Here is a 27,111-nt window from a genome sequence, read left to right on the forward strand (position 1 = left end):
GGAGACGGAGCAGGGGGCGGGGGGCGCGAAAGAGAAGGGGCGGGGGGCGCGAAAGAGAAGGGGCGGGGGGCGCGAGAAGACCAGGCGGGGGGAGCAGTCGCGAGGGCGGAGAGGACGGGGCAGGCGGGGGGAGCAGTCGCGAGGGCGGGGAGGGGGGTGTGCGTGCAGGTGGCAGCGCGAGTAGGGGGGAGCGAAAGCTTCTGCGAGTCATTGGGCCTTTTTTTAAATTACTAGATCTCTCTCCCTGCCAAGTTTCCTACTTTATAGGTTTTTATATCATGCACCATAAACAATACATAACATCAAAAGATATGCAATTTCCCATCTAGTAGAAATACTCCAACAAGCCTATGAAATGGCCGGACCCATCCATCCTTTTAAGTTTTCTCATATGCATACTTGAGGGTTCATTCCAACTTGTACTTCTTCATTTAGACTTCCAGACATAGGTTCCTTGAGCCTTTATTCCAGAATCTTTCATAGACCTTTGGGATTTAAGGTTGTTTCCTTGATGTGTCTGATTGGCTGTTGTTTCCCCTACTTTCTCTTCCTAATCGTTCTCTTGTAGAAGCACCCTTCTCGGCATTCATGGTATTGAGTCCCACACATCATTTCTGTTGGGTTTTATGCTGTGTATGCACCCAGAGGAGTGCTAGTGATCATCAGTAGATTACTGGGGCACTTTTTACTTCAGTTAGTGGAGGTTTTTTCCCCCAGTTTAGTTCAGTTTCACTTATATGCAGTTTATAAGTGTTTTGGTCCACCCGGCACATTTTATGGCCGGACATGTGAACACTTATCTTTAGGGTCACTATCATGTGGCTATTGTACTTCACTTTTTTATCAATCAAGCATACTGAAGTCGTGTTCTCTCTGTGTGTTGGTTTTCCACGCCTGCTTGAGCTTGTGTAAACCCTAACCCTAACCCTTCATTGCCTTCAATTGGTATCAGAGCATTGAAGCTTGCTCTGCCCTGCCTGTACACTGCCAGTGTTGCATTGAAGCTCTGCCCTGCTCTGCCCGTTACCTTTGATATCGCACAGCTCCGTACAGTGTACCTGCACCAGTCCGTACACACCTGCGCAGGGCAGTACTGCTCCGTACATCTCTGCTTCAGTACAAGACTGCGCCGCCTTCAGCTACACCTCTGCGCCTGCTGCCCGTACATCCAGTCTGCGCCGCCTGCAAATCGTCACTTTCAGTTACTGTACCTGTCCGTACAGTCAAGCGCCGCCTTCAAGAGTTCTATACCTGGTCGCCTTTAGTCGGGTACTGCAACAGGCGTAGCCTACAACTACTGTACCTGCCCGTACAGTAAGCGCCGCCTTCAAGAGTTCTGTACCTGGTCGCCTCAACGCTGCAGCACCCTGTACAGCTTCCGTACCTGTCAGAGCCGAGCACAGTACTGTGTAGTACAAGTCGACTGTACCTGCACAGGGACTGCACTTGCAAAAGTACCACAAGCTACTCAGACAATCTGTGGTAAGCATTAAAAATTCAGTTTTTGGGCAATATTATTTTCTCTGTGAAAATATACAGGCACAACAGGCAGACTTTCTAGCAAAGAAGTCTACAGGTTTTTTGCACAGTATGGGTGCAGCAAATTTGGGCATTTTGGCATTGTGTACGCCATTTGCTGCTCTACTCAGTCATTGGTGCATTGACCTGCACATTCAGAGGATTGAGAGTGCAGGCATATTTGGGTGAACTGTATTCAGTGGAGTACAGTTATTATCAGGGTTTCTGCTATTGGGTTTTTTGGTAAACAGGTACAACATTGTGCGTAAGCATAATGGCAAATCAACAGCAAAGTGATGTATTCACATATTTGTCTAAGGAAGACAAATTGGATGGCACGAACTACTCCTTGTGGAGTTTTATGCTGAAAAATGTGCTTGTGGCAAAAGGTCTTTGGGATTTTCTCATTGCATTGTCAGCACAGAGGTCCATTATACCTCATATTCGTTCAGCTGGCTCTTCACAGAATGCATGGGTGACTTTGGAGCAGATGTATGCTGCTCGTAATGAGGCTAGGATCTCATTTTTGAAAAGAGAGCTGGAAAATCAGCAAATGAATGAAGGAGATGATATGTCTAGCCACTTAAACAAGCTGCAGGATTTGAGAGAGCAACTCATCAATGTGGATGAGATTATTCCTGAGACACAGCTTGTGTCCACCATCTTGCACTCTTTGCCAAGATCTTACTTGGCTTTCCATACCTCTTTGAACCTCAGCATGAGGAATGCTGTTGAACCCCTCAAGTATCAGGAACTTGTTGCTCTCTTACTACAAGAGGAGCAAATGAGGAAGAATATGAATATGAACACAAATGCTGAACAAGCATTTACTACAGGTCAAAAGGGGAAAGGGAAATCTCAGCCAAAGAGTGCAAATCAAAACTCAGGTGATGGTGGTTCTTCACAGGATACCAAGAAAGGTGATGGACAGCCCAAGAAAAAGGGCAAATGTCATTACTGTAAGAAGCCAGGTCACTACATCACGGAATGTAGGAAGAGGATTGCCAAAGAGAAGGCAAAGGAAGCTGGGATGTCTGTTAATGATGCTCCTAAAGCTCCTCCAGAGACTGCTTCTTTTGTTGAGGACAGGGATTACTGTTTTTATACATGCAGCTATGATGCCTCTTGGTCTTCACAGGCACTCAGCTTGACAGAGCATGCATGTACTTGGTATTTTGATAGTGGTGCCTCAAAGCATATCACATCTCGCAGGGATTTGTTTAGTCATGTTGGCCCTGCCCCTGTTGGCAAAACTGTTCAGTGTGCCAACAATGCTTCATATCCAGTTCGTGGCATTGGGGAGATTCAGCTCACAGCCATTGATGGCTCCATTCTCCGCCTTACAGATGCCTTATATGTACCAGGGATAAAGAAGAATTTGTTGTCCATTTCTTCTTTAGCACATTGTGGAATGCAAGTCCACTTTGATGATGATAAATGCATGGTCAGAGACAAAGCTAATGCCTTGACCTTGATGCTTACTGGTACACTATGTCATGGACTTTATCAGTTGGATGCATTTCAGCCAGTGGATCAGTCTGCTTATAATGCATTCACTCTTACTCCAGCTATGGTTGATGCGGAGTTATGGCATGCTCGCATGGGGCATGTAAATTTTGGTAGTCTTATGCTTATGCAGCGACATAATATGTTTACAGATCTACCTCTCATGGAGAAGCCTCCAGATCACATTTGTGAAGGATGTATTTTGGGAAAAATGCACAGGTTTTCCTTCCCACGTGATCAGGCTCTAAGAGCAACTGCAAAGTTGCAACTTATACACAGTGATCTTTGTGGTCCCATGCAGACGAAGTCATTAGGTGGTTGCTTTTATTTTGCAACATTTATTGATGACTTCTCTCGTATATGCTGGGTCTATCCTTTGACACAGAAATCACAGGTATATGATGCATTTTTGGCCTTTGTAGCACTTGCTGAGACAGAGTCAGGATGCAAGGTGAAGACTCTCCGTTCTGACCGAGGGGGGGAATATATGTCACATATGCTGAATTCCTTTCTTGGGAGTAGAGGTATAAAACATCAGTATACTACTCCTTACACTCCACAGCAGAATGGGGTTGCAGAAAGGAAGAATCGGTCACTCATGGAGATGGCCAGATGTATGCTAAAGGCAAAAAGGCTACCACATATCTTTTGGGTGGAAGCAGTAATGTGTGCTTGTCATATTTTGAATCGATGTCCCACAAAGGCATTGGTTTCTATTACTCCTTTTGAGGCTTGGCATGGCCGCAAGCCTTCTGTATCGTTTCGTATCTTTGGGTGTCTTGCATATGCACACATACCCAAAGAGTTGAGGAGGAAGCTGGATTATAAAGCCACAAAATGCATTTTTGTTGGGTATAGCCGTGAGAGCAAGGGCTACAGGTTATATGACCCACTATCCAGGAAGATATTCACTAGTCGGGATGTGATTTTTGATGAAAAATCAGAAATATCCATGGCTGGTTATGAGGCAAATCAGGCTGAAAATGATGTGTTTGAAGGTCTACTACCCATGGAGTTTCATTCCACAGTTGGTGATCCAACTCATGAGGGTACAGGACAGCCAGCAAATGATGTAGGTGGTGCAGAAATTCAGCAGCCAAATGAGCGAGAAGCTGAACCAAATATGGGGCAGCAGGCACCACAGGTCAGACACATACCTAGATGGTATTTGAGGACATTACAGGACAGCCATTTAGAGGGTCCTCTTGCTGGTCGTACTCGTAGGGAAACAAGGACCAATGAGCATGCACACATCATGGATTTGAATCTGGTTATGGCAGCCAGTTTACAGGATGATGATGAGCCTGATTCATTTGTGGATGCACGAGATAATGTGCATTGGAACAAAGCCATGCAGGATGAGCTTGATTCTATTAAAAAGAATCAAACATGGGATTTGGTTGATCTGCCCAAAGGCAAGAAAGCAATTGGTACTAAATGGGTCTATAAGTTGAAAAGACATGCAGATGGATCCATTGACAGGTACAAAGCCCGTCTAGTTGCAAAGGGCTATGCACAGAAGAAGGGCATTGATTATGAGGAGACATTTGCTCCTACATCCCGTATGTCGACACTTAGGTGTGTCATTGCATTGGCTGCACATCGTGGTTGGGTTGTTCACCAGTTGGACATAAAGACTGCATTTCTACATGGGGACCTCGAGGAGGAAGTTTATGTATTTCAGCCCATGGGATTTGCAGAACATGGTCATAAGGGGAAAGTTTGCAGGCTGAAAAAGGCCTTGTATGGTTTGAAACAAGCTCCATGAGCTTGGTATGCAAAAATAGATGCTTTTCTACTCACTCAGGGATTTGTGAACAGTCCATTAGAGGCCACTCTGTATGTAAAGAAAGAAGAGACACATCTGCTGGTCATCAGTCTTTATGTGGATGATCTCTTGCTCATGGGATCAAATGATGACAAAATTGCAGCTTTTAAGGAGATACTGCAACAGACATTTGACATGTCTGACTTGGGCCTTGTACATTACTATTTGGGCATACAGTTTGTGCAGGATAACAGAGGCATTGGGTTGTTGCAATCACGCTATGTTACTTAACTTCTGGAAAAGTTTAAATTTCAGGATTGCAAGCCTATTAGTACTCCTATGGAACCTGGGATGAAACTGTCTCTACAACATGACAGTGTTTCCTTTGATGCCACTACATATGCTCAGGCTGTTGGGTGCCTCATTTACTTGTGTAATACAAGGCCAGATATTCAGTATGCAGTCTCTCAGTTGAGCAGATTCATGCACAGCCCGCGGTTGTCACATTGGCAAGCTGTGAAGCGTGTATTCGGTTATTTGCAGGGTACCTTGTCTCTTGGATTGCTTTATCCTGAGGGGGGTGACATGCAGTTATACGCTTACAGTGATTCAGATTGGGCTGGTGATTTTGATACCAGACATTCCACTAGTGGAAATTGTTTCTTTCTTGGCTCTTCATGCATTTCTTGGCTAAGCAAGAAACAGACCACAGTGGCCACTTCGTCTTGTGAGGCAGAGTACCGAGCAGCCTACACTACTACTGTTGAGTGTGTTTGGCTGCGTCGTCTCATGACTGATATGGATATTTCAGTGGAGGAGCCTACACCTATCTATACTGATAGTCAGAGTGCCATTGCTGTGGCCAGGAATCCTGTGTCTCATGCTCGCACGAAACACATTGAGATTCACTATCATTTTGTTCGGAAGAGACTCCAGGCAGGAGATATCAGTCTGATCTACTGTCCTACAGATCAGAATGTTGCAGACATCTTCACCAAGGCATTACCACGTCCGAAATTTGAAGCATTCCGCAATGCTTTGAATTTGTTTCCTTTTGGTGGATGATGTACAGTGATCACATATCACTCCAGGGGGGTTTGTTGGGTTTTATGCTGTGTATGCACCCAGAGGAGTGCTAGTGATCATCAGTAGATTACTGGGGCACTTTTTACTTCAGTTAGTGGAGGTTTTTTCCCCCAGTTTAGTTCAGTTTCACTTATATGCAGTTTATAAGTGTTTTGGTCCACCCGGCACATTTTATGGCCGGACATGTGAACACTTATCTTTAGGGTCACTATCATGTGGCTATTGTACTTCACTTTTTTATCAATCAAGCATACTGAAGTCGTGTTCTCTCTGTGTGTTGGTTTTCCACGCCTGCTTGAGCTTGTGTAAACCCTAACCCTAACCCTTCATTGCCTTCAATTTCCTTGGTATAGCTCATTTCGAGGTGCTTTAAATCCCTTAATCCAGATACACCATGACTCTTAAATCTAGTGAACCTATGACATGTCTCCTATGTCTTGATTCTCAATGTTTTCTAACCCAAAACCTTCAAATGGACAAGCTTGTATTTGCTAGTCGTACTTGTGAATGTGCAGACCTAAGAAATGTCTTTAATTCATCCCTAAAACCATCCCTTAATGGCTCTTTCGTCCCTAAGTGAAGCCACAATTAACTATGTACTCGAGTTCAAATATCATGCATAACTCTGTACATAAATCCCTCATTTTCTCCGTTTCTTAACTCTTTTCAACCCTTAATTTTTGCTGCAAATCTTAACCTTTTCAACTTGCTAAATCGCTCTTCATACATGTACCACCATGCCTAAAATGGCGGCATTCAAAAATAATGTCTTTCATTAGGTCTTCACAAACTCGTGTGAATCTAGCTTGATTAAGCCCTTCTAATTCTCTGATTTTCAGAGGTTAATCTCTATTAATTAAACCTTACCTATGTGTAGTCCCCATAAAATCACCTTCAAAAGACAGCATCTAAAAATAAGCTTTCTAGCTCTAGGTATTCGCCACACAAACTATGCTTAGAGCTTGCATGTATAGAACAAAAAAATCCAGTTTTTCCCAATCCTCCATGAATTGTCATGTGTGTTAGGGTTTCCACCCTTTTTATCCCATATACCTTCCCAGGGAACTCCAAAAACACTATATATAGCAAAAGAGGCCATACCTTATCATGTGAGAGAAATGGTCTTTTGTTCTCCACGCTTTGCTTGCACATGAATTTCGGGCTGTGTGCTTTTTCGTGGGCTGTGCCTGTGCTCGTGGAGTGTGCCTCACCTTGTTGTTTGGGCCTGTGATGCCGGTGGGCTCTAGTTGGTTGCTTTGGGTCTTGTGAGCCTTTGGTTGGCTAATTTTCATCCAAACTTTTTGCAGAGATAATCTAACTAGATTTTGGCAGCATAATCCTCTCCTAACTACCTCAATTACCGGTCCAACTGGGCAGTTTAGTTTCTCTACCAACCACCATCCACTTGGGAGGTTACCACTAGTTCTTCCCACTTCACTAGTGCTTCGAACTAACTCAGACATGCATCCCTCACACGTGAGACTAAGCTCTTCTTTAACTAATGATCATCACTAATCCTCCTCTTCTTAACTAAATGAAACCTTCATTTATTTAAATTAAACCTTCATTTATTTAAGAGGTTCACATGCATACCTTGCACATCCACCGATGTACGATCTGAGATCCGTTTGGACGGCTGGCTTCACCTTGTTCTTGTGCACATTTGGGGCATCTAATAAATCAATTTCTCAACACATAAGCATTAACCAAAATTATCATTGTATAACCTGTATAACCACCAAGTCGTCTTATTACATGGGTGCACCCCATTAAATGTCATTTTATTTATGCAGTGAATTGAGGCCTTAAGGGGAAAAAAAAAAGGGGGGGGGGGTGCGGTTGTTCCCACGCGTCTATGGACTCCCAATGGCCACATTACTTCACCTATGACACTCTTCCAAGGACCAAAAACAAAACCAATGATGTGGTATGTTGTATGGGATAATCCCCCATTCGCATTAGCTTGTACATAATGTTTGTGTCATCCATGTAAACTAATAATCATGGAGCTTATGTCACAGATGGTGACATCAATAACGTGTCTGGCCTTTATAAAAGTTGTCCACGGATTCATGGAAAGGTATGAATCTGCCACGGTAAAAAAACACAATAATGTCCCTCATTTGACCCTTATTCACATGGCCATTGCCCCAAGCGACCATCACTCAATTCTTCCGACCATGAGAGGAAGCCACACTAGCCATGGATGATATACCCACAGCCTCATCCAGCCACACATTCTCAAGTGACAGACCTATAGCCAAAGCGCACTTTGGTGTGACTCTAGATTGGGCCATGGCACTACAGCGAGCCGGACGTCCGAGACTCCCTGGACCTCGCCAGCAACACAGACATCAGCCCCACAGCTTGAGGAGGGCTTGAAAGCCAGCCTTACCTTCCATGAGGGCACAGCAGCTGCAACTCTGGATATTGGGCTCAGTGAGATCTTCGTCATTCTCCAGGAGGCTGCCCAGACCAGGTAAGCGGATTTTAGAGAGTAGAGAGAGTTTGTAGGAGCCTAGCCTCCCTACAGCGCCTGCTGCAGGAGTGCACCCTGGACAGCTCGTGGATTGAGGCGTAAATTGCCACAGTCCGCTTTGATATTAGCTCTATAGAGTAGAGGAGATTTGAGTACAGATTCCATACCCGAGCATCCTTCTGGATTAGGTGGGATACAGAGCAACGAAGGGACTTCTTTGACCTAACAAGACCACACCATAGAAGGAATGGCATCCAGAGGCTTAGAGGGTCGGACGGCACCGTTGTTTCGAAACCTCCCAGGTTCGAGCCATAGCCATAAGCTTCTTCAGTTCTATCCTCATTGCAGAGCTACACTCCTAGCAGATATAGGATTTGCGAGAGAGGGTTTGGCAGCACACACGCGAGGTGGTTCCTCTGGCTCACCAGAGTTTTTTTTGACGCTCTCCTCTTGTGAGGAAATTTCCGAGGCCTTGGAGGCACTCCCTAGGGGCAATTGGTCAGGTGAGGATAGGCTTCCAGTCCCCCTTTTTCTTCGACATTGGGATCTCATGGAAGGCGGCTTTCGTGCGGTCTTCAATGATATTATGGGCTCCGGATCTATGCTCGAGAGACTGGTGGTGGAGGGTTTGATCCACTTGCTCCCCAAGGAGGGAGGTGACAGGTTGGAGAGTTGCCAATGTAGATCGGTCACCCTCTTGGTGACACGTTGGAGGTTTGCCGCTTGGATCCGAGGTGTCTATGCTCTTTACTTAGCCTCTCAAGGTGAGGTCCTAATGTAGGGTGCTTGGGGTGACATATTCCCACTCTCTCATGCAGTGCCCCAAGGATGTCCCCTTGCATCCCTCCTCTTCCCTTTTGTTCCGAAGGCGATGAGCCGTTTTCTAGCCTCCTAGGAGACCAGTCTATAGGGCCTTAGGCTAACTAGGACTCGTGGTCACCAGAAACAAGAAACGGGAACGGAAACGTTTGAGTAATGGAAATGGGGAAACGAGCTTCTAGCGGTGGAAACGGCCGTTTCTTGTGACAACATCACTTGGGAAATGAGAAATGGCCATGGAAACGAATGGGGTCCTGAAACGGAGAAACATGTTTCTAGGGGCTGAAATGGCCGTTTCCTGTGATTATACCTAGGAGGGCTCAATAGGAGCTACTCAATTCTAAGTTTGTTGATGACAAGTGCAGCCTACCTCACTAAAGAGGTGGAGAACCTCTGGAGGTTTGCGGACGCATTCAAGATCTTTTGCCAGACCTTTGGCACACAAATTAACTTCCAGGCTAGGCGCCAAGTTGAGACCTTCCAAGGGGTACCTGAGTGCGCTATCTTGGTTGTCAGGTCGGGATCGATATCAGCTCTAAGTAATAGCTTGCCCCCTTCCTCCTTGGCATTTGGAAGAGGCTTCTCTACTGGAGCACAACTAGGCTCTCTCTTGCTGCCACAGTAGTAGCGAATCAGGTCCTTTTTGCAACCATATGGTACATCACCTTCTGTTGGGCCTTTTCTAAGGCATGTTTTTGGATAGGTACAATGGTTGATCTGCAACTTCCCATAGGTGTGGAGCGATGGCAGGCCGGTACGGGCCAAGGTGGCTTGGGGAGCCATACTCTGGGGCTAGCTGCAATGGTTGCTGGCTTGACTGCTCAATCTCTGGTCGAAAGAAGTCTGTAATGTGCCTCTGTAGAGAGAGAGAGAGAGAGAGAGAGAGAGAGAGAGATGAAATGAAATGAAATTACCTTCAATTCTTTCTTTTCTTTTCCAGACAGTGTATCAGATGTCACATGGTTGTAACTTTGGTCTCATAGGTCACTTTGGCCTTTTGAAGACGTTAATATAACAGTATCTAGTCCTACAATACATCACTAGGGAGCATCCGGAAGCAACAACTAGGGAGAGTGGGAAGCTAATGCTACTAGTCAAAATGCGGTACATGAGTACATGGATACATGAATATGGGGGAGTACAAAAGTGACAGTGAGTACAACAGTCTATGGCTGGAGTGGTAATCATCCTAGGAGCTCTAGCATGGGTCTTTGCCGGATGGCCTGGATATCTGCCATAGTGAGATGCCTGGTCGGACGAGCCCGATGCCTCGCAATGATGCTCAGAATCCTCCGGTTTAGGCACCGTCTCCGATGTGAGGATCCTCGAACCCTCGGGCGCCTGGATCTACCCAATTGGATAGCTCTCTCAACTAGAGTCCCACAGGGTGCTTAGTGCTCGGTTGTCGGCTGTGTGCCGGGTAGTCCCTCTAAAGAAGTCAGTAATTTGTCTCTGTGTGGACTCCTTGCCAGTCGGGCGTCTGCTCCTGATAATGGACTCTCTGAGCTTGCGGATCTCTAGGAGATAAAAACCCAAGCATCGCTGATCACAATAGTCCACGACTCTAGCCAGTGGTCCAAATCCCTCTCTGAAAAGGCAATGGTAGTGCCCTCGAATCTCATAATATGCACGCACACACACACACACACACACACACACACACACACAGAGAGAGAGAGAGAGAGAGAGAGAGAGAGAGAGAGAGAGAGAGAGAGAGAGAGAGAGCAAAACTGAGAGCACATCTGAAGTTGGTGTCTCATCAAAGAGAACAAGACTAAAAAGTACAATAAACTGATTGTCCTACAGTTATAAGAACAAAACTGCAAGACTCCGAGATGATACTGAGTAGAAAATAGTGGAAAATGTATATCAGGTAGATCCATGTATGCTGATCAGTTGAATTGTTGCCCTCTCCTTAGATCAAGTATCTCCGCCATGGGGTTGTCTAGAATGGAGAGGTCGTAGAGGCGAGGTAGGCGCCTCCGATGTCGAGCAATAATGGCTTTGATCTGGCGATGGTGAGGATACCGTGGTCGGGATCCTGGTGGGCGTGGCCGACGAGCACGACATAAGATAATTGCTCTATCAGTGGTGACTCCTTGGGAGCGTGGTCGGAAAAAAAAATACTTAGACAAAATTTTTAAAAAAGACAATTTGTTTTTTTTTAGAAACGGAAAAAATCCTTGTTTCTGAAACGTGTCTGGCGTTTCGGCCGTTTCGGAGTTTCTCAGCCCAGAAACGCATTTCCATGTGATCGTTTAGGATTGCCTGAACCAATGGAAGGTATTGTTTCCATTTTGACTGTTGGTAATGGCAGTATGATTTGAGAATGTCAAAGGCCGATTGATTATAGATTTCTGTTTGGCCATCTGTTTGAGGATGGAATGCACTGGACAACTGCAACTTAGTCCCAAAATTGTCAAACAATGCCCTCCAAAAATGGGACATGAATTTAGGATCTGTATCTGATGTGATTGTCTGTGGCAAATTACTAATGGGGTACCGAAACCGAATGAGCAAGCGAGCTATGTCCTCGGCTGTGGTTGTCTGCTTGCATGGAATGAGCATGAAAAACTTACTGAATCTGTCCACAATTGTCATACACCGGGTGTTTCGAGATTTAGCTGAGGCCGGAAGAGGGACTACGAAGTCCAGTCTGATGTCGTGAAAAGGTCCCTTTGGAATAGGCAAAGGTTGAAGGAACTTTGTTTGTTTTGTATGAGAAACTTTCACCTTTGGACATATCTGACATGATTGGACGTATTGGTAGACATCCTGTCGCATTTTAGGCCAACAGAATGACCTTTCTAACTTCTCCAAGGTATTGCTGATACCCCTATAGCCTCCAACAAGAGAAGCATGGGCATCGTGGAGGACTTCATGCTTTTCTTTTAGTACAGAGAGATGGTTCTTGAAAAACAACCAACCATCCTATATATGGTTATGGCCTAGTTCTAAACTGAGGACCAACTGATATTGAGTCCAGAACTCTTTAGAATCTAGATACTGTGCCTTCATGCTTTCCAAGTCTTTGTCTTGAATTTCTAGTAGAGTGGACTTGTGCAATGTATGGATTATGACTTTAGATTAAGAGCATCGGCAATGGAGTTGTTCTTACCAGTGTCATATTCAATCATGTCCCCAAATTATTGGAACAATTGATTCCATCTGGACTGCCTGTCACTCCCTTGGGCAGTGGGCATGGTTTGCAACTATTTAAGTGCCTGGTGATCTGTCTCAACTGTGAAGTCCCTCCCGTAAAGGAAGTGCTTCCAATGTTTAAGAGTAGTCATTACCCCCAAAAGTTGTTTATCATACACTGAATAATTCTTTTCGGCGTTATTCAACTTGCGGCTATAATAAGCCACTGGCCTACCATCTTGCTGTAAAACAACTCCAATGGCAAGATTACTGGCATCGGTAATCACCTCAAAAGAATCATCCCATGACGTCAACTTCAAAACTGGTGACTCCGAGGCAACTTTCTTCATTGCCTAAAATGTCTCTAAAGCTGGGTTGTAGGAAACGTGCATGTTGGAGTAGGAAACGTTGTTTTGGTGTTTCTGTGGAAGGGCCACGTTTTGTGGCATGGGAAATGCTTAGGAAACGGCAAATTTTTACCCCAAAAAAAAACAGTTTTTGACCTTGGACGTGGCGTGTTTTGTTGCAATGCATTAAAAGAAAAACGAGGGGCACTTATAAAGTGGCCCATTTTTTTAAAGCACATTAAAGGAAAAACGGGGGCCACTTATAAAGTGGCATGTTTTTGTTGCATTTTATTCAAAGCATAAAAAAATGGGCCTGTTTTTCAACAGGGCTCTTTTTTTTGGGGGGGGGGGCTTTTTTTGAGGGCTTTTTTTTAAAGGTCCATTAAAAAAAAATTTGGGTGCCTTTTTTTAAGAAAAACAATTTCTCAAATTCTCTGTACAGAGTACACAAGTACACAGTATGTGTTTCCAGTGTTTTCTCTACTCTTATCTCTGCCTTCATCCTCCATGGGTGCATGCAACCTAAGAAGACTCCTTGCCTTTGCTTGAATTGTGCTCCCCAGCCTCCTTGCCTTTGCTTTAACTGTGTACCTAGGAGTGTCATTTTTGAGCCTTGCAAGTGCCCCCTTAATCCTAAATACTCTCTCTCTCTGTCCCAGATGCTATTTGCCATAGAGCTTTGAAATGCAAATGCATCAAGGTAGCCTCTGTCCCTGAGTGGCTCTGTTCAAAACAACTTGAATCAGAGCAAAATTTAAAGCTTACAAGAAAAAGAGCCCCTCTCTTTTCCTAACTTCTTTCTTGCAACCATGTTCTCTTCTCCCTCTTCATCTGCTGTCCCTCTTATCACACCTTTCAAGCCAAAAGCACCTCATGCTCTTGAGCCTCTATGGAAATACGTGACTGAGAATGCAACATTTGGAAAGGGGGGTAGCAAGAAGTGGTCTTGCACTTTCTGCAAGACAAATTTTGCAAGCTCCTATCCACGAGTTCGAGCCCATTTGCTTGGCATTAAGAACCAAGGTATACAAGTGTGTTGCAAGGTGTCTGCTGAAGACTGGGCAACGATGACTTGCGAAGACCATGACAGTGCCATGAAGAAGCAAAAAACTAGCAACACTCAACAATGGACAGCCGTCAACAAGCTTGCTAAACAACCGTCTGTGGAAGGTATGTTCAAGAATGCATCCCGCGATGAAGTAGATGAGGCAGTTGGTCGATGCTTTTATGCATGTGGTATGCCGTTTGTTATTGCGCGGTCTCCTTATTATCATGATATGGTGGGTGCAATAGCATCTTTTGGCAAGGGATACAAAGCTCCCACCTATGAGAAGCTTCGCACCACGCTTTCTAGACAAGGAAGGAGACAAGGTGGGCAACTGTCTCTTTGCAGTGGAGACTACATGGCCACACTATGGCTGCTCCATAGTGTCAGATGGATGGACAGACACTGCAAAGAGGCCTTGATAAATTTTATGGTCTTGAGTGTAGGTGTGCTATTCAAGAGGTCTATTGATACATCGGGGAGCCAGAAAACAGGGGAGTTCATTGTAGAAGCTCTTTTGGAGATCATTAGGGAAGTGGGTGCAGGTAATTACAGACAATGATGCCAATTGCAAGCTTGCAGGTCACTTGGTGGAGCAGGTATTTCCCCACATCTTTTGGACACCATGTGCAACTCATTGCTTGAATCTCTTGCTAAAGGACTTGGCTCTTATCGAGTGGCTTTCTCCTATTGCATGGTGGGAGAACTATGGTACAAGCACTCCAGAGTTGCAAAGATTGGCCATTCGAATCTTGTCTCAAGTGTCGAGTGCTTCAGCATGCGAGAGAAATTGGTCAACGTATGGATTCATACATTCCATGACGCAGAATCGGCTAGGGCATAAGAAGGCTGATGACTTGGTTTATGTGCATAGTAATCTTAGGCTCTTGTCATAGAAAGAGCCCTCTTATTCTTATGGTCCATGCTAGGCATGGGATGTATTGGATGAGGATTCATTGAATGAGTGCCTTGAGGATCTAGTTGAGGATGAGGGTGTACTTCCCATGTAATAAATTTGTATCTTGCATTGTCATTGATGGCTGAAATTCAGCCCTTACTCCTACTTCCTATGTAAACAAGTTGTATCTTGCACAATCATTGATTAATGAATTTCAGCCCTTATGGTCTTCTTTTCATCTACTTTATTACATGCTTTTACATGTTTCCTTCTGTCAAAAACTATATGTAAACATGTGCTATATTTTTTCTAAATGTCTGTGTTCTTTTCAAATCTTAGCCTACCCCCGACGTTTCCTAGTAAATGGGTTTCGCGTTTCCTTGCGTTGACTTAGGCTTGCTGTTTCTTGCAACCTAGCTACAGACACTTTTTGGTGACAAGTGTTCATGCCCTTGAGCAAGTCGGTGAGAGGTGCTACAAGATCATAAATTTGTCCATGTGTGTGTTGTAGGCTTGACAAAGACCCACAAATGAGCGGATTTCCTGGGCTGTAGTGGGAACATTCCAACTGACAATGGTATGCACCTTTTCAAGATCGACGCTAATACCTGATGAACTGATGATGTATCTTAGGTAATGGATTTCTAGTACTCAAAACTCACTCTTCTTGGCATTAATAAACAATTCATTGTCCTGCAAGAGTTGCAAAACCTGTGCCACATCTCGCTCATGTTGCTTTGTAGTCCCTAAGAAGATAAGAATGTCATCTAGGAAGATGAAGACGCATTTGCCAATGAGATCCCGAAAAACCCAAGACATCATTTTGTTGAACATCACTGGTGCGTTAGTGAGCAAAGGGCATCACCACAAATTCGCAGTGGCCGTGCTCGGTCCTAAAGGCGGTTTTTGGAATGTTTGCCTCAAAGATCCGATCTTGATGGTAGCCACTCTTAAGATCTATCTTAGAGAAAAAAATTGTACCATTGAGTCGTTCTAGGATGTACTCTATTCTAGGTATGGGGAATCTATTCTTAATTGTTAGCTTATTGAGCGCCTTGCAATCCACACATAAGCGTGCGAACTTATCCTTCTTTTGGACAAAGAGAATGGGAGGGGAAAAAGGGGAGAATGGGAACTTATCCTTCTTTTGGACAAATAGAATGGTAGCTGGGCTAATAGTCGCTCTAGCTCGCTCTCCAATGTCATGGAAAGGTGGTAGGGGAACTTGCTGGGTGGCTCTGAACGAGGAACCAACTCTATGCGATGGTCCTCAGGTCTACTGAGTGGGAGATTGGGTGGGAGGTCATCTCGCAACATGATGTTGCTATATTGAGACAAAAACTAGCCATCCATTGCACCATTGCGGGTGCTATCTGAACTGTATTAGACAGAGAGTGGACATATAGTAATGCACGCTCTGCTCCTTTTCCAATGGCGTGTTGGGCCTGAATGTGGGAAATGAGTGGAATTCCACGAATGCTCCGATCCCCGCGAATCATGATGGGCTCAAGAAAACCTTCAATGATAGGGAAAGTGCCCAACCTCCAATCAGGAATGGGTGCATGCTGTCTAAACCATTGGATCCCAAGGATCATGTCACACTCTAAAAGAGAGGAGACAATGAAATCCTCCTGGAATGTTATCCTCTGAACCTGGAACTCAAATTGCTGAGCTTTATGAGATGTGTGTAGTAGACCAGGGGTAAATCCGTCCACATCTAGATGATAAGGAACCAGGATATAGCTCATCTTGTTTGCCATTTGCGGAGAGATGGCATCCTCAGAACTGCCCATGTCAAAGAGGACAATGAACTGTTGTCCGCTTGCAGTGCCATAGGCACGATGAGAGTCTTTGTCTGTCTCTCAGCCTCACCCTTCTGCTTATCATCAAATACCACTGGTGGCACCAAATTCAAAGCCGGCAAAAGTTAAACGGCATCAGAGGCTGACGGCAGAGGTGTGGATGGGGCTGTTACAGTTGCTACTGTGGAAGTGGATTCCCTAGCAAACTTTTCAGCTTGCAACTTAGTGCAATCTTTCTTCCCATGTCCCATAGTGTGACAAAAGAAACAATGGTTCTTTGTCCTATACCGTGTTTGTTCATCCGGTTGGAGATAACCTCCAATGATGCTCTCCTTAGGTTTTTCCTTAGGAGTCTTCTTGGGCGTAGAATCCTTCCTATTTCCCGATTTACCTTGAGAGTTTTTCTTTTAGTTCTTTTGGTCTTTGTTGTTTTGGCCCCTTTACCCTGGATAGATGACTGCTGTTGGGGCTTAGAAGTAGACTGTACTTGAAACTCGCAGGAGGTGGGCGGTGCCCGGGGGACTAGGGCCTTTGACACACTTGTTGATACCATCAATGCATATTAAAACACTTAAACATGGCCACAGCCTTAACACATATCCATCATCACTTTGCATAAAACATAAAAGCTGGACAAAACATTCACAAATGCTGAAAATGGAGCTTGCACACGTGACACCGCATAGAGGCCGGAATGGGCCGCCGCCCCCCCCCCCCCCCCCCCCCCCCCCCCCTTGGAGTATTTTATTACCCAAGGAGAATAATATCATGTACAAGCTTTGAGGGCCTTACTCTCCCCACGGGAGATGCCGGATTATCCATATACAAATGCCATAACATAGCCCAACACGAGGCAACCAAGCCGGAACATAGGCTGTAGAAATGACGAGCCAACAATATAATCCATATACCTCCGTGTGGGTACTGATTCTTCCCCAAAAACCACGGGTCTTCATGCAATAGAGCTGGTACAGCAAGTACAACTCTCCATTCATCCGGTACAGCAGGTACAATGGTTGGTACAGTATGTACAGCAAGTACAAATGCTAGTACAGCAGGTACAATGACTAGTATAGCAAGTACAGTGGCTGGTGCAGCCGGTACGATGGCTGGTACAGCTGGTACGATGGCTGGTGCAGCAGGTATAGCAAGTACAAATGCTGGTGCAACAAGTACAATGGCTAGAAATCATAATAAATGATTAAATACCCTTGCCTTCAGTATTTCTTCGCGATGGAAGCCTCCAAAACAGTCCCCAACAGCCGGTATTCTTCATGGGCAGCCTTCAAGAGAGAGAGAAAGAGAGTAGCCATCATTAGGGAAGCCTTCAACGGTGGTAGAGGCTAGTGTGCAGCAAGAGAGCCTCCATTAATGAAGAGAGAGGGCTCCAATTTATAGATTTGGGCCTCCCATGAGCTAAAATGGCAAGAGAAGGTTACAATGACAAGTGGAGAGCCACACAATAGCTGAAGTGACAAGTGTGAGGCCACTTGTCTCACTCTGATCCATTTTCTAACAAGTGTCAGGCCACTTGTCTCACTTTGATGCACCTCCTTGCCACATGTCCCAATCTAAGAGATGGGTCCTTCCATAAACTTTATCTCTAAAAATATCCCAACTGGTAGACATTCTGTCATAGGCACTTTGCCAACTCTTGGTATCTGCTCAATTCCAGATGTAATGACGCGAACAGAATTTCCATCGGAGTCGGCCAAAAATAGCAACTCTCCTAAATTTTAGGAGTGTGGTCCTTTGTATTCTAGGATAATCCCCCATTCCCAAAGCTTGTGCTGTCCAAATATTTAGACATCCTGGAGTCCACCAGACCCCTTTCATACTGGGAAATGTCCAGGCTGGTGACATCCTCCCCAACTTCTTAAAAGTTGTCCGCAACTTTAAGCTTCAAGCCATATATTCAAGATATAATCATGTCCCATCGATTGGGCGAGACGAGACAGTCTCAAAAATCCGATATAACTGAAGAATCCATGTCCCAAAGAAATGGGCGAGACTAAATAAGTCTCCATAATACCAATATCAAAATCATGTCCCAAGATAAATGGGCGAGACAAAAACAGTCCCATAAGTCCAGATATCATAATCATGTCCCAAGATAAATGAGTGAGACAAATCAGTCCCATAAGTCCAGATATCATAATCCATGTCCCAAGTACATGGGCGAGACAAAACAGTCCCATAAGTCCAGATATCATAATCCATGTCCCAAGTAAATGGGCGAGACAAAATAAGTCTCCATAAGTCCAGATATCATAATCCATGTCCGAAGTAAATGGGCGAGACAAAATAAGTCTCTTGCCAACGAGACATCGGTCCACATGACCCTTGGCATAGACATAAGTCCCGTCATGTCCACTTAACCACTTGCACTCCGTGTTGGTACTCTGACCACACACCTTGGATGAGAGGTGGGCTTACAAGAGACACACAATGAGCCGGAACGGCCGACCCCTCCCTTGAGTAAATTGTATTACTATTGGAGAAATTCAATACATAGCTTCACGGGCACCCATTGCCAAATCCTCCATGCCAATGCATATGAAATTCAGCATTTAGAAAACAACGGTATGTCGATGTAGATCACCAAGGAGCTGCCTTGACGCCCGGCCTGACTTCAGTGCCCATATTCTCTACCAGTGGCTCTATGTTCTACCAAGCAAGGTAGCAACATCTTGAAGAGCACTTAGGACAAGAGAAATACTACACAGGGCGGCTAAACAAGGAGTCCTGAAAACAATCACTCGCAGGCATAGATAACCTGGTGTTCCATACGCATTTCTGCTACACATAGTTTATAGGCATTTCGGCCACCAACTCACACTACCCTCTCAAGTGTCCATGTTCCCTTCCATCTGCTCTCTATTGTTTCACCCTCACATGGTAGAAACAATCTTCAAGAGAGCACGTAGGACAAGAGAACACTACACAGGGTATGTTGTGCTTGTCACTACCCTTTGAAGTGCCCATGTTCCCTTCCATCTGCTCTCTATTGTTCCACCCTCACATGGTAGAAACAATCTTCAAGAGAGCACGTAGGACAAGAGAACACTACACAGGGTATGTGAATCATGAGTTTCATAAGTCCAATGCATCCCAAATAAAGGGAGCCAAAAAGAATAATCCATCCCAGTAAAAGGGAGCCATAAACATAATCCATAAACCTGAGGATGAATCCAAATCCCTAGAAAAGAAGTCCAGGAATCCATAGACCTGTATACCATAATCTTTGTATACCATAACTCTTACCACATACTTCGTGCTATCCACACACCTTGGAGTAGAGGTGGACTTTATCCATAAAAGCATCATATCCATGAGATATCCAAAGATTTCTTCTCTATAAACTGGGACAGATTCGTCCATAGAAATTGCTTGTAAAGCCCAATATCTATATAAATCTCGTCCAAGAAAGAAATCTCCATAGATATAATCCATCCCAATAAAGGGAGCCATGAAAAGAATTCATCCCATTAAAGGGAGCCATAAACAATGTTTCCCTGAAACCATCTCAAGGCAAACAACAACACCTTTCTCCTTGCATAGCTATACAAGGGTTAGTGAACATCAAAAACACTTCATAGCAAAAGCACTAACTTTGCAAACTCAAAGTATACTTAGCTTTTCTTTGCCAAGTTGGTCATGAAGCCAAAAGAAATATCTCGTCACCATATCCTTAAGATATCTTGAGATATATCTCCATATAGCTTGCCTGTAAGCTTGATAATATAATCCACAATATCCATATGGAAAGAGTGCTAAACGTGTGCACATAAAGCCAACTTCACACTTCCACCATAAAATTCTGTGAATTCATAAATCCTTAGATCAACAAGCTGTCTACTGCTCATGCTCTTGCTTCATAAGCTATGAAGCGGCTGGCCATGCTTAACAACAATGATGGTAAGTGTGGTCCCCACTTGAGATCTTTTCTCTTCCTTATTGATAGAAGGAAGCCTCCGCTTCCAAGAAAGCCTATGTTCTGATACCAATGAAACTCGCAGGAGGGGGGCGGTGCCCGGGGGACTAGGGCCTTTGACACACTTGTTGATACCATCAATGCATATTAAAACACTTAAACATGGCCACAGCCTTAACACATATCCATCATCACTTTGCATAAAACATAAAATCTGGACAAAACATTCACAAATGCTGAAAATGGAGCTTGCACACGTGACACCGCATAGAGGCCGGAATGGGCCGCCCCCCCCCCCCCCCCCCCTTGGAGTATTTTATTACCCAAGGAGAATAATATCATGTACAAGCTTTGAGGGCCTTACTCTCCCCACGGGAGATGCCGGATTATCCATATACAAATGCCATAACATAGCCCAACACGAGGCAACCAAGCCGGAACATAGGCTGTAGAAATGACGAGCCAACAATATAATCCATATACCTCCGTGTGGGTACTGATTCTTCCCCAAAAACCACGGGTCTTCATGCAATAGAGCTGGTACAGCAAGTACAACTCTCCATTCATCCGGTACAGCAGGTACAATGGTTGGTACAGTAAGTACAGCAAGTACAAATGCTAGTACAGCAGGTACAATGACTAGTATAGCAAGTACAGTGGCTGGTGCAGCCGGTACGATGGCTGGTACAGCTGGTACGATGGCTGGTGCAGCAGGTATAGCAAGTACAAATGCTGGTGCAACAAGTACAATGGCTAGAAATCATAATAAATGATTAAATACCCTTGCCTTCAGTATTTCTTCGCGATGGAAGCCTCCAAAACAGTCCCCAACAGCCGGTATTCTTCATGGGCAGCCTTCAAGAGAGAGAGAGAAAGAGAGTAGCCATCATTAGGGAAGCCTTCAACGGTGGTAGAGGCTAGTGTGCAGCAAGAGAGCCTCCATTAATGAAGAGAGAGGGCTCCAATTTATAGATTTGGGCCTCCCATGAGCTAAAATGGCAAGAGAAGGCTACAATGACAAGTGGAGAGCCACACAATAGCTGAAGTGACAAGTGTGAGGCCACTTGTCTCACTTTGATCCACCTCCTTGCCACATGTCCCAATCTAAGAGATGGGTCCTTCCATAAACTTTATCTCTAAAAATATCCCAACTGGTAGACATTCTGTCATAGGCACTTTGCCAACTCTTGGTATCTGCTCAATTCCAGATGTAATGACGCGAACAGAATTTCCATCGGAGTCGGGCCAAAAATAGCAACTCCCCTAAATTTTAGGAGTGTGGTCCTTTGTATTCTAGGATAATCCCCCACTCCCAAAGCTTGTACTTTCCAAATATTTAGACATCCTGGAGTCCACCAGACCCCTTTCATACTGGGAAATGTCCAGGCTGGTGACAGTACTTGCTTGGGCTTACCTCCATTCAGCATCAGTTCCTGATTCTGAGCGAGGGTCACTGCTTGATTTTGAGCGAGGGTCAGTGCTTGTGCATAAGTTTGAGGTTCAAAATGCCTAACTGAGTACTTAATGTTAGTGTCGAAATCTCGAATAAACTGCTCGAGCTTATCTTCTTCTGACATTCCCAACTATTGGGCCATTGTAGGTACGGTAGAGGATCCTCCACATCATCAGCATGGATCAGGCATTAGTTTGTGGGGGGTGGGGTGGGGTTGCCTGGGCCTTTGAGTCGACTCCATCCCTTGCATATGAGGAGACAGGCCAGGCATAGTCACATGGGAACGCCGTTCCACTGGTGTGGAACGCGGGAACGTGGAGGAAGCCACCTTGGGAACGGTGGAACGTGGAGCAACGTTTTTTTTTATTTTTTTTTCCTGATTCGCGAAACGGTAGCGTTAACGATTTTTTTTTTCCAGATTTGGCAGCCGGCAGCGTATCCGTTTTTTTTTAAATAAAACGGGTACCCAACGTTTTGGGCACCCTTTAAATATGGCCCAAATTTGGGCCTTTTTTAAAGGCTGCCCAAAACGTTGGGCACCCGTTTTATTTAAAAAAAAAAACGGATACCTGCGTTGGCGCCGCCGCCGACCCCTAAAAAAAAACAAAACAAAAAACGAAAAGATTATGCAAACGAAAAGATTATGCTCCTTTGTGGGTGAAGATTGAGCATGTTGTCAACATTACGAAGCGCATTATCTACATGCTGCGTATGGTGGATGGGAAAAAACCTTGCATTGGCAAAGTTTATGAGGGCATGGACAAGATGGTGGAGCGTATCCTTTCTTTGGAGCCCGACACAACAAAGAAGGCAGAACTTCAAAGTTTGTGTCAAGCAAGGTGGGACCGATATCACTCACCAATGCATGCAGCTGCATTTGTGATTGATCCAGAGTTTCAAGGCAAAGGCCAGGAATGGGATGAAGAAGTCACAATGGCTGGGACAAAATCCTTGCCAGATTGGTGCCTGATGCTACGATGAGAAGCAAGATTAGAATTGATTTGGGAAAGTACAGAGCAAAGACAGGTAATTTTGGTTCAGCAGATGCCCAGCAAGATAGGACACTTATGGAAGGTGCTCTTTGGTGGGAGAACTACGGATCGGGTACTCCAGAGCTACAACGGCTTGCAATGCGCATTCTCAGTCAGAATGCAAGTTCTTCTCCAATTGAGCAACTATGGAGTGTTTTTAGCCATGTTGCCTCGAAGAAGAGAAATCGGCTACTCATTACCAGAACAAATGACCTTGTGTATGTGTCAGCCAACTTGCGACTATTAGCCCAGGTTGCTAGACTCTAGTGGTGACTTTGACCATGAGAGCTTCATAGATATGGTGCCACAGTCTGAGTCGGATGATGACGACCCTCCACCTCCACCTCCACCTCCACCTCCACCTGCATCGATGCATGATGCATCTATGGATGATCTAGCTGACATCTTTGCACCTATTTGATATCACCTAGGACTTCAGGTTTCTTTGTTCTTAGCTATCTAGCTTTCACTATGTGGCTGTACATTGTACAAGCTATTGTACTTCTGGTTTTCTAAATATGAACAAGGTCATTGAGTTTGCTATCAAATTCTTGTCTCTTTTTGTCTACTTCAATTGTATATTTATCTCTTTTTGCCTGCTTTTAATTGTATATTTGTCTACTCATGTGTATTGAAATATGATAACGTGTCGTTCCGGATCCCGTTCCGGATTGCAAGGGGTCCCGTTCCCGTTCCGGATTGGCCCCTCATTCCCATATCCGTTCCCGTTCCCTGGTGACTATGAGGACAGGGCCTCAGCCCTCTTCTGTCTCACCGCAGGTCCTGTTCTCAGCAACCACACGGGTTAGGGGTGGGAGATCATTAGTAGCATTACTGCATGGCACATCTTGCGTCCATACAGAGCATATGGACAGACACTATTCACACCCTCCGTGGCCAGTGGGACAAGCTGCGAGGTGGCTCCAAGCATGTGTGGAAATACCAAGAGGCTTTTTTGCAGATTTGGGGTGGTGGTCCTTTCCTCAGGATTTGAGATCACGAGGTACTTGGCATTAAAGGCCACCTGTTTGGCTCCCCTCCCCCCCCGCGTGCGTGCGGTATAAGATAGCCTTCCTCCAAGAGCGGCCAGCCAGTGAGGAAGAGCCTGTGTGTCACATCTGTATTTTCTTGTTGCCCAGGCCTTGAGCCATCCCGGCTGCATTTCGGTAACCAATGGAAGGATCTTTTAAAAAAAAAACATGGGGGCCAGGGATGGTCCTTCCCACATGTTCTTGGACTCTCAATGGCCATATTTACCACACATTTGACATTCTTCTAGGTACCAAAAACAAAACCAATGGTGTGTGGTGCATTGTATTGGGTAACCCCCATTCGCAATAGCTTGTATGTAATGTTTGTGTCGTCCATGTAAGCTAATAATCACGGATCTTGTGTCACAGCTGGTGACATCAGGCTTCCAAACGCTCTATTTGTTGGGTCATGTTTGTTTCTGCTCCATCATCAGCGCATCAAGGCGTGCCTTCATTTCCTTGGGAACCATGTTATAAGTTGGAAATTGTGGATCAACAAAGATAGAATTCACATTTCCAAAATTTAAGGTTCCCTTGATTCTACCCTAATCAGGTAAGTAACACACATGGGATGCTAGAAAAGAAAATTTTGTAGATATGCTAGGCTTCAATATCAACTGTAAGACAACCATTGCTGTTTACTCCCCTATAGAGAGAGAGGTGTAGCAGAACTCTTGCAAACACAATCACACCCAGTAATCCTGATCTAACCCTTCGATCATATAATGGAAAAATGTACAACTTGCATGCAATGCCATGGTTTTGTGTGCCTTGCTCTATTCATTTCATGGCTACCATATTGTGTGCGCTAAATGTGAACTTCTTGGCGGGATCCTTTGTGGACATCACGTTCTCAAGTCCCCATCAAAACCTCAATATATGTGCATCATGCTCTAACTCCTTAAGATCCACTCGCTTGTTTCAAGGATATGCACTGCAGTTCCAAAAGCATATGCGTAGCCTTTGCTGGGTCCCTCATAGACTATGCCCCTCTAAGCAGGGGTAGGTCTTTCAGGGGTTTCTGCTTTACTACTTTTGCATGCTTCCATGGAGCTTCCTTTGTTGAGCTTGCTGTTGCAGGGAGAGGTCTTACTTGAGGTATGGAAGGAGGGAGGGAGGGGTTTACCCACACTTTATGCAGTGCTGTGCTCCAATGGCCAAGCTAGATTCCTGTATAAGATGTGTTGTATAATTAATTGTAGCCACACAGGATGCATTATACTTGCTTGCTAACACTGTTAAGTGAAGGAAATCATGACATGAAAATTTTGAGAGGTCTTGCCACAATCGTAACATAGTTCATGCAAGCAAGAATATAAGGCTTGACAGTGTCTTGCAATAATGTCAAAAGAAATCTCTCTCAATCCTGTCTGTCTAGTGTAAGATGGATCATGGTCATTTGGAGCGGATCTGAATTCTCTGAAATTGATCATTGAGATGTTATTTTGTGTTCAGGTCTCAACAACGAACCATTGTGAATTGCATGGCGATAAATGAGGAGAATGTTATGGTCTCAGGAGGTATGTATGGATTTATATATGTTGTGCATCTTAGGGTGGCAAGCTGTAGTGTGTGCGCTTCAGTCAAAATGGTTGATCCACACTTCCGTGGTATGTCCTTGCTGCAGGTGATAATGGAAGCCTATGGTTTTGGGATTGGAAAAGTGGCCATAATTTCCAGCAGGCACAGACAATTGTTCAGCCTGGTAAAGTACACCAAATTCTATTTTTTGTTTTTTTTGAAGAGCACCTTGCACTCATAAGAGACTGCCCATAGCTCTACAATGGAGGAAGGTAGAGATGACATCATGGCCCTGGCCTACACGTGCCAATCTGTAGTGTGTATTTATGTATGCAGGATCTCTTGACAGTGAAGCAGGGATATATGCTTCGTCCTATGATGTTACTGGGACTAGGCTTGTCACATGTGAGGCTGATAAGACTATAAAGATGTGGAAGGAGGATGAAAGCGCCACTCCTGAAACACATCCAATACAGTTCAAGCCTCCCAAAGAAATGCGGCGGTTTTAGAAGCCTACATACAAGCTCTGCACAAGGAACCAGGTGTTACAAGGAAGCTGCCAGCGCCTCCGTTTTTGACACGGCTTATTGGTTGAAGACGTTAGAATAGGACCTTTTGCAAAGGGCAGTCTATTTTCTAACCTCCTTTGATGATTTCAATGGTGATACTCTGCTGATGGTTGGTTTTGTACTTCAAATTTTTTTGCTGTCTAGAAGATTAGACATCAGAAAAGCCCCGGTAAATATTTGGCTAAGTTGTGTGTTTACTAAGGTGCAATCCAGCATTCACTGGGAAGCTCTTTGTGAAATTTGTGAAATATTTGCTGCTTCGTCAATTAGATTCGTTGTGGACAGTACGTTCCTCAAATATTGGTTGTTTGAGGTGCTTCAATTGAAGACTCATCTCATCTTTACTTTGTGAAAAGCTGAAGATTAAGCTCCTCTTATATGGGATGCTATTTGTGAAATATTTGGGGCTGCATGAATTAGATTTGTGTAGACTTGAGAGAGAGAGAGAGAGAGAGAGAGAGAGAGAGAGATGTTATTAACATCTACAAAAGACCCTAAGGTATGTCAGACCAAAAAGCTGTTACATGTGATCCATGAGTAAACTGGATGTCAAGACAACATACAAAAAGTAAAAGACTGGATGCCCAAAGGATAGACAAGGTCAATGTACTACGTAGACTTTGTGCGTATTATAAAGTAGGCAGCAGAAAACCTTGTGTGTTTGGGTTAATAATGTGTCGTCTCTCATATACTGTGTACCTGGCCTCAATATCCACTTTATGGGGCTGCCTCTGCAGAAAACCATGTGTGTTTGGGCTAATAATGTGTTGTCTTTCTCATATGCTGTGTACCTGGCCTAAATATCCACTTGTGGGGCTGCCTCTCTATATCGCTGAAGCAACTCGGAGATCTCGAGTTGGCGAGTGGAGGGTCTGGGTCAGGGGGAGCAGGGGCATCTGGCCCTCGGAGAGGGGCTTTGCTATCTCTTGAAAGACTTCCCGGGTGCCTGATGCCAACCGCGGGTTTGGAGGGTGCTCACTCAATGGGGATGTTGAGCTATGTCGTGGCGAATCTCGTGCAGGCGGGGCTCTTTACCAAGGGCCAAAGAAGTCAGTGATAGATGTGTGTGCGGTATCCTACATCTCAGGTTGCTGCCTCAATAGTCTATCTTCATGGTGCCTCAACTCCAATAGGTGTTATCCCATGCATGTGTGATCCATCGC

The 27,111-nt window shown here is 44.8% G+C and overlaps 1 protein-coding gene across 2 annotated transcripts in view; it reads left to right on the forward strand.

The window, feature by feature from the left end:
- LOC147636112 (protein pleiotropic regulatory locus 1-like) overlaps positions 1 to 26,346 on the forward strand; it is a 143,833-nt gene extending 117,487 nt beyond the window's left edge. For both annotated transcript variants that reach the window (XM_086801552.1, XM_086801553.1), the window contains exons 15-17: positions 25,314 to 25,378; positions 25,486 to 25,563; positions 25,716 to 26,346. In XM_086801552.1, the coding sequence (XP_086657678.1) occupies positions 25,314 to 25,378; positions 25,486 to 25,563; positions 25,716 to 25,888 (316 nt within the window). In that variant the 3' untranslated portion in view covers positions 25,889 to 26,346. The remainder of the gene's footprint in view (positions 1 to 25,313; positions 25,379 to 25,485; positions 25,564 to 25,715) is intronic.
- The last annotated feature ends 765 nt before the right edge of the window (positions 26,347 to 27,111 follow it).

Source organism: Cibotium barometz, chromosome 8 (genome assembly GCF_041138505.1).
Source record: "Cibotium barometz isolate CiBa-2024 chromosome 8, ASM4113850v1, whole genome shotgun sequence".
Classification (NCBI taxonomy): Eukaryota; Viridiplantae; Streptophyta; class Polypodiopsida; order Cyatheales; family Cibotiaceae; genus Cibotium; species Cibotium barometz.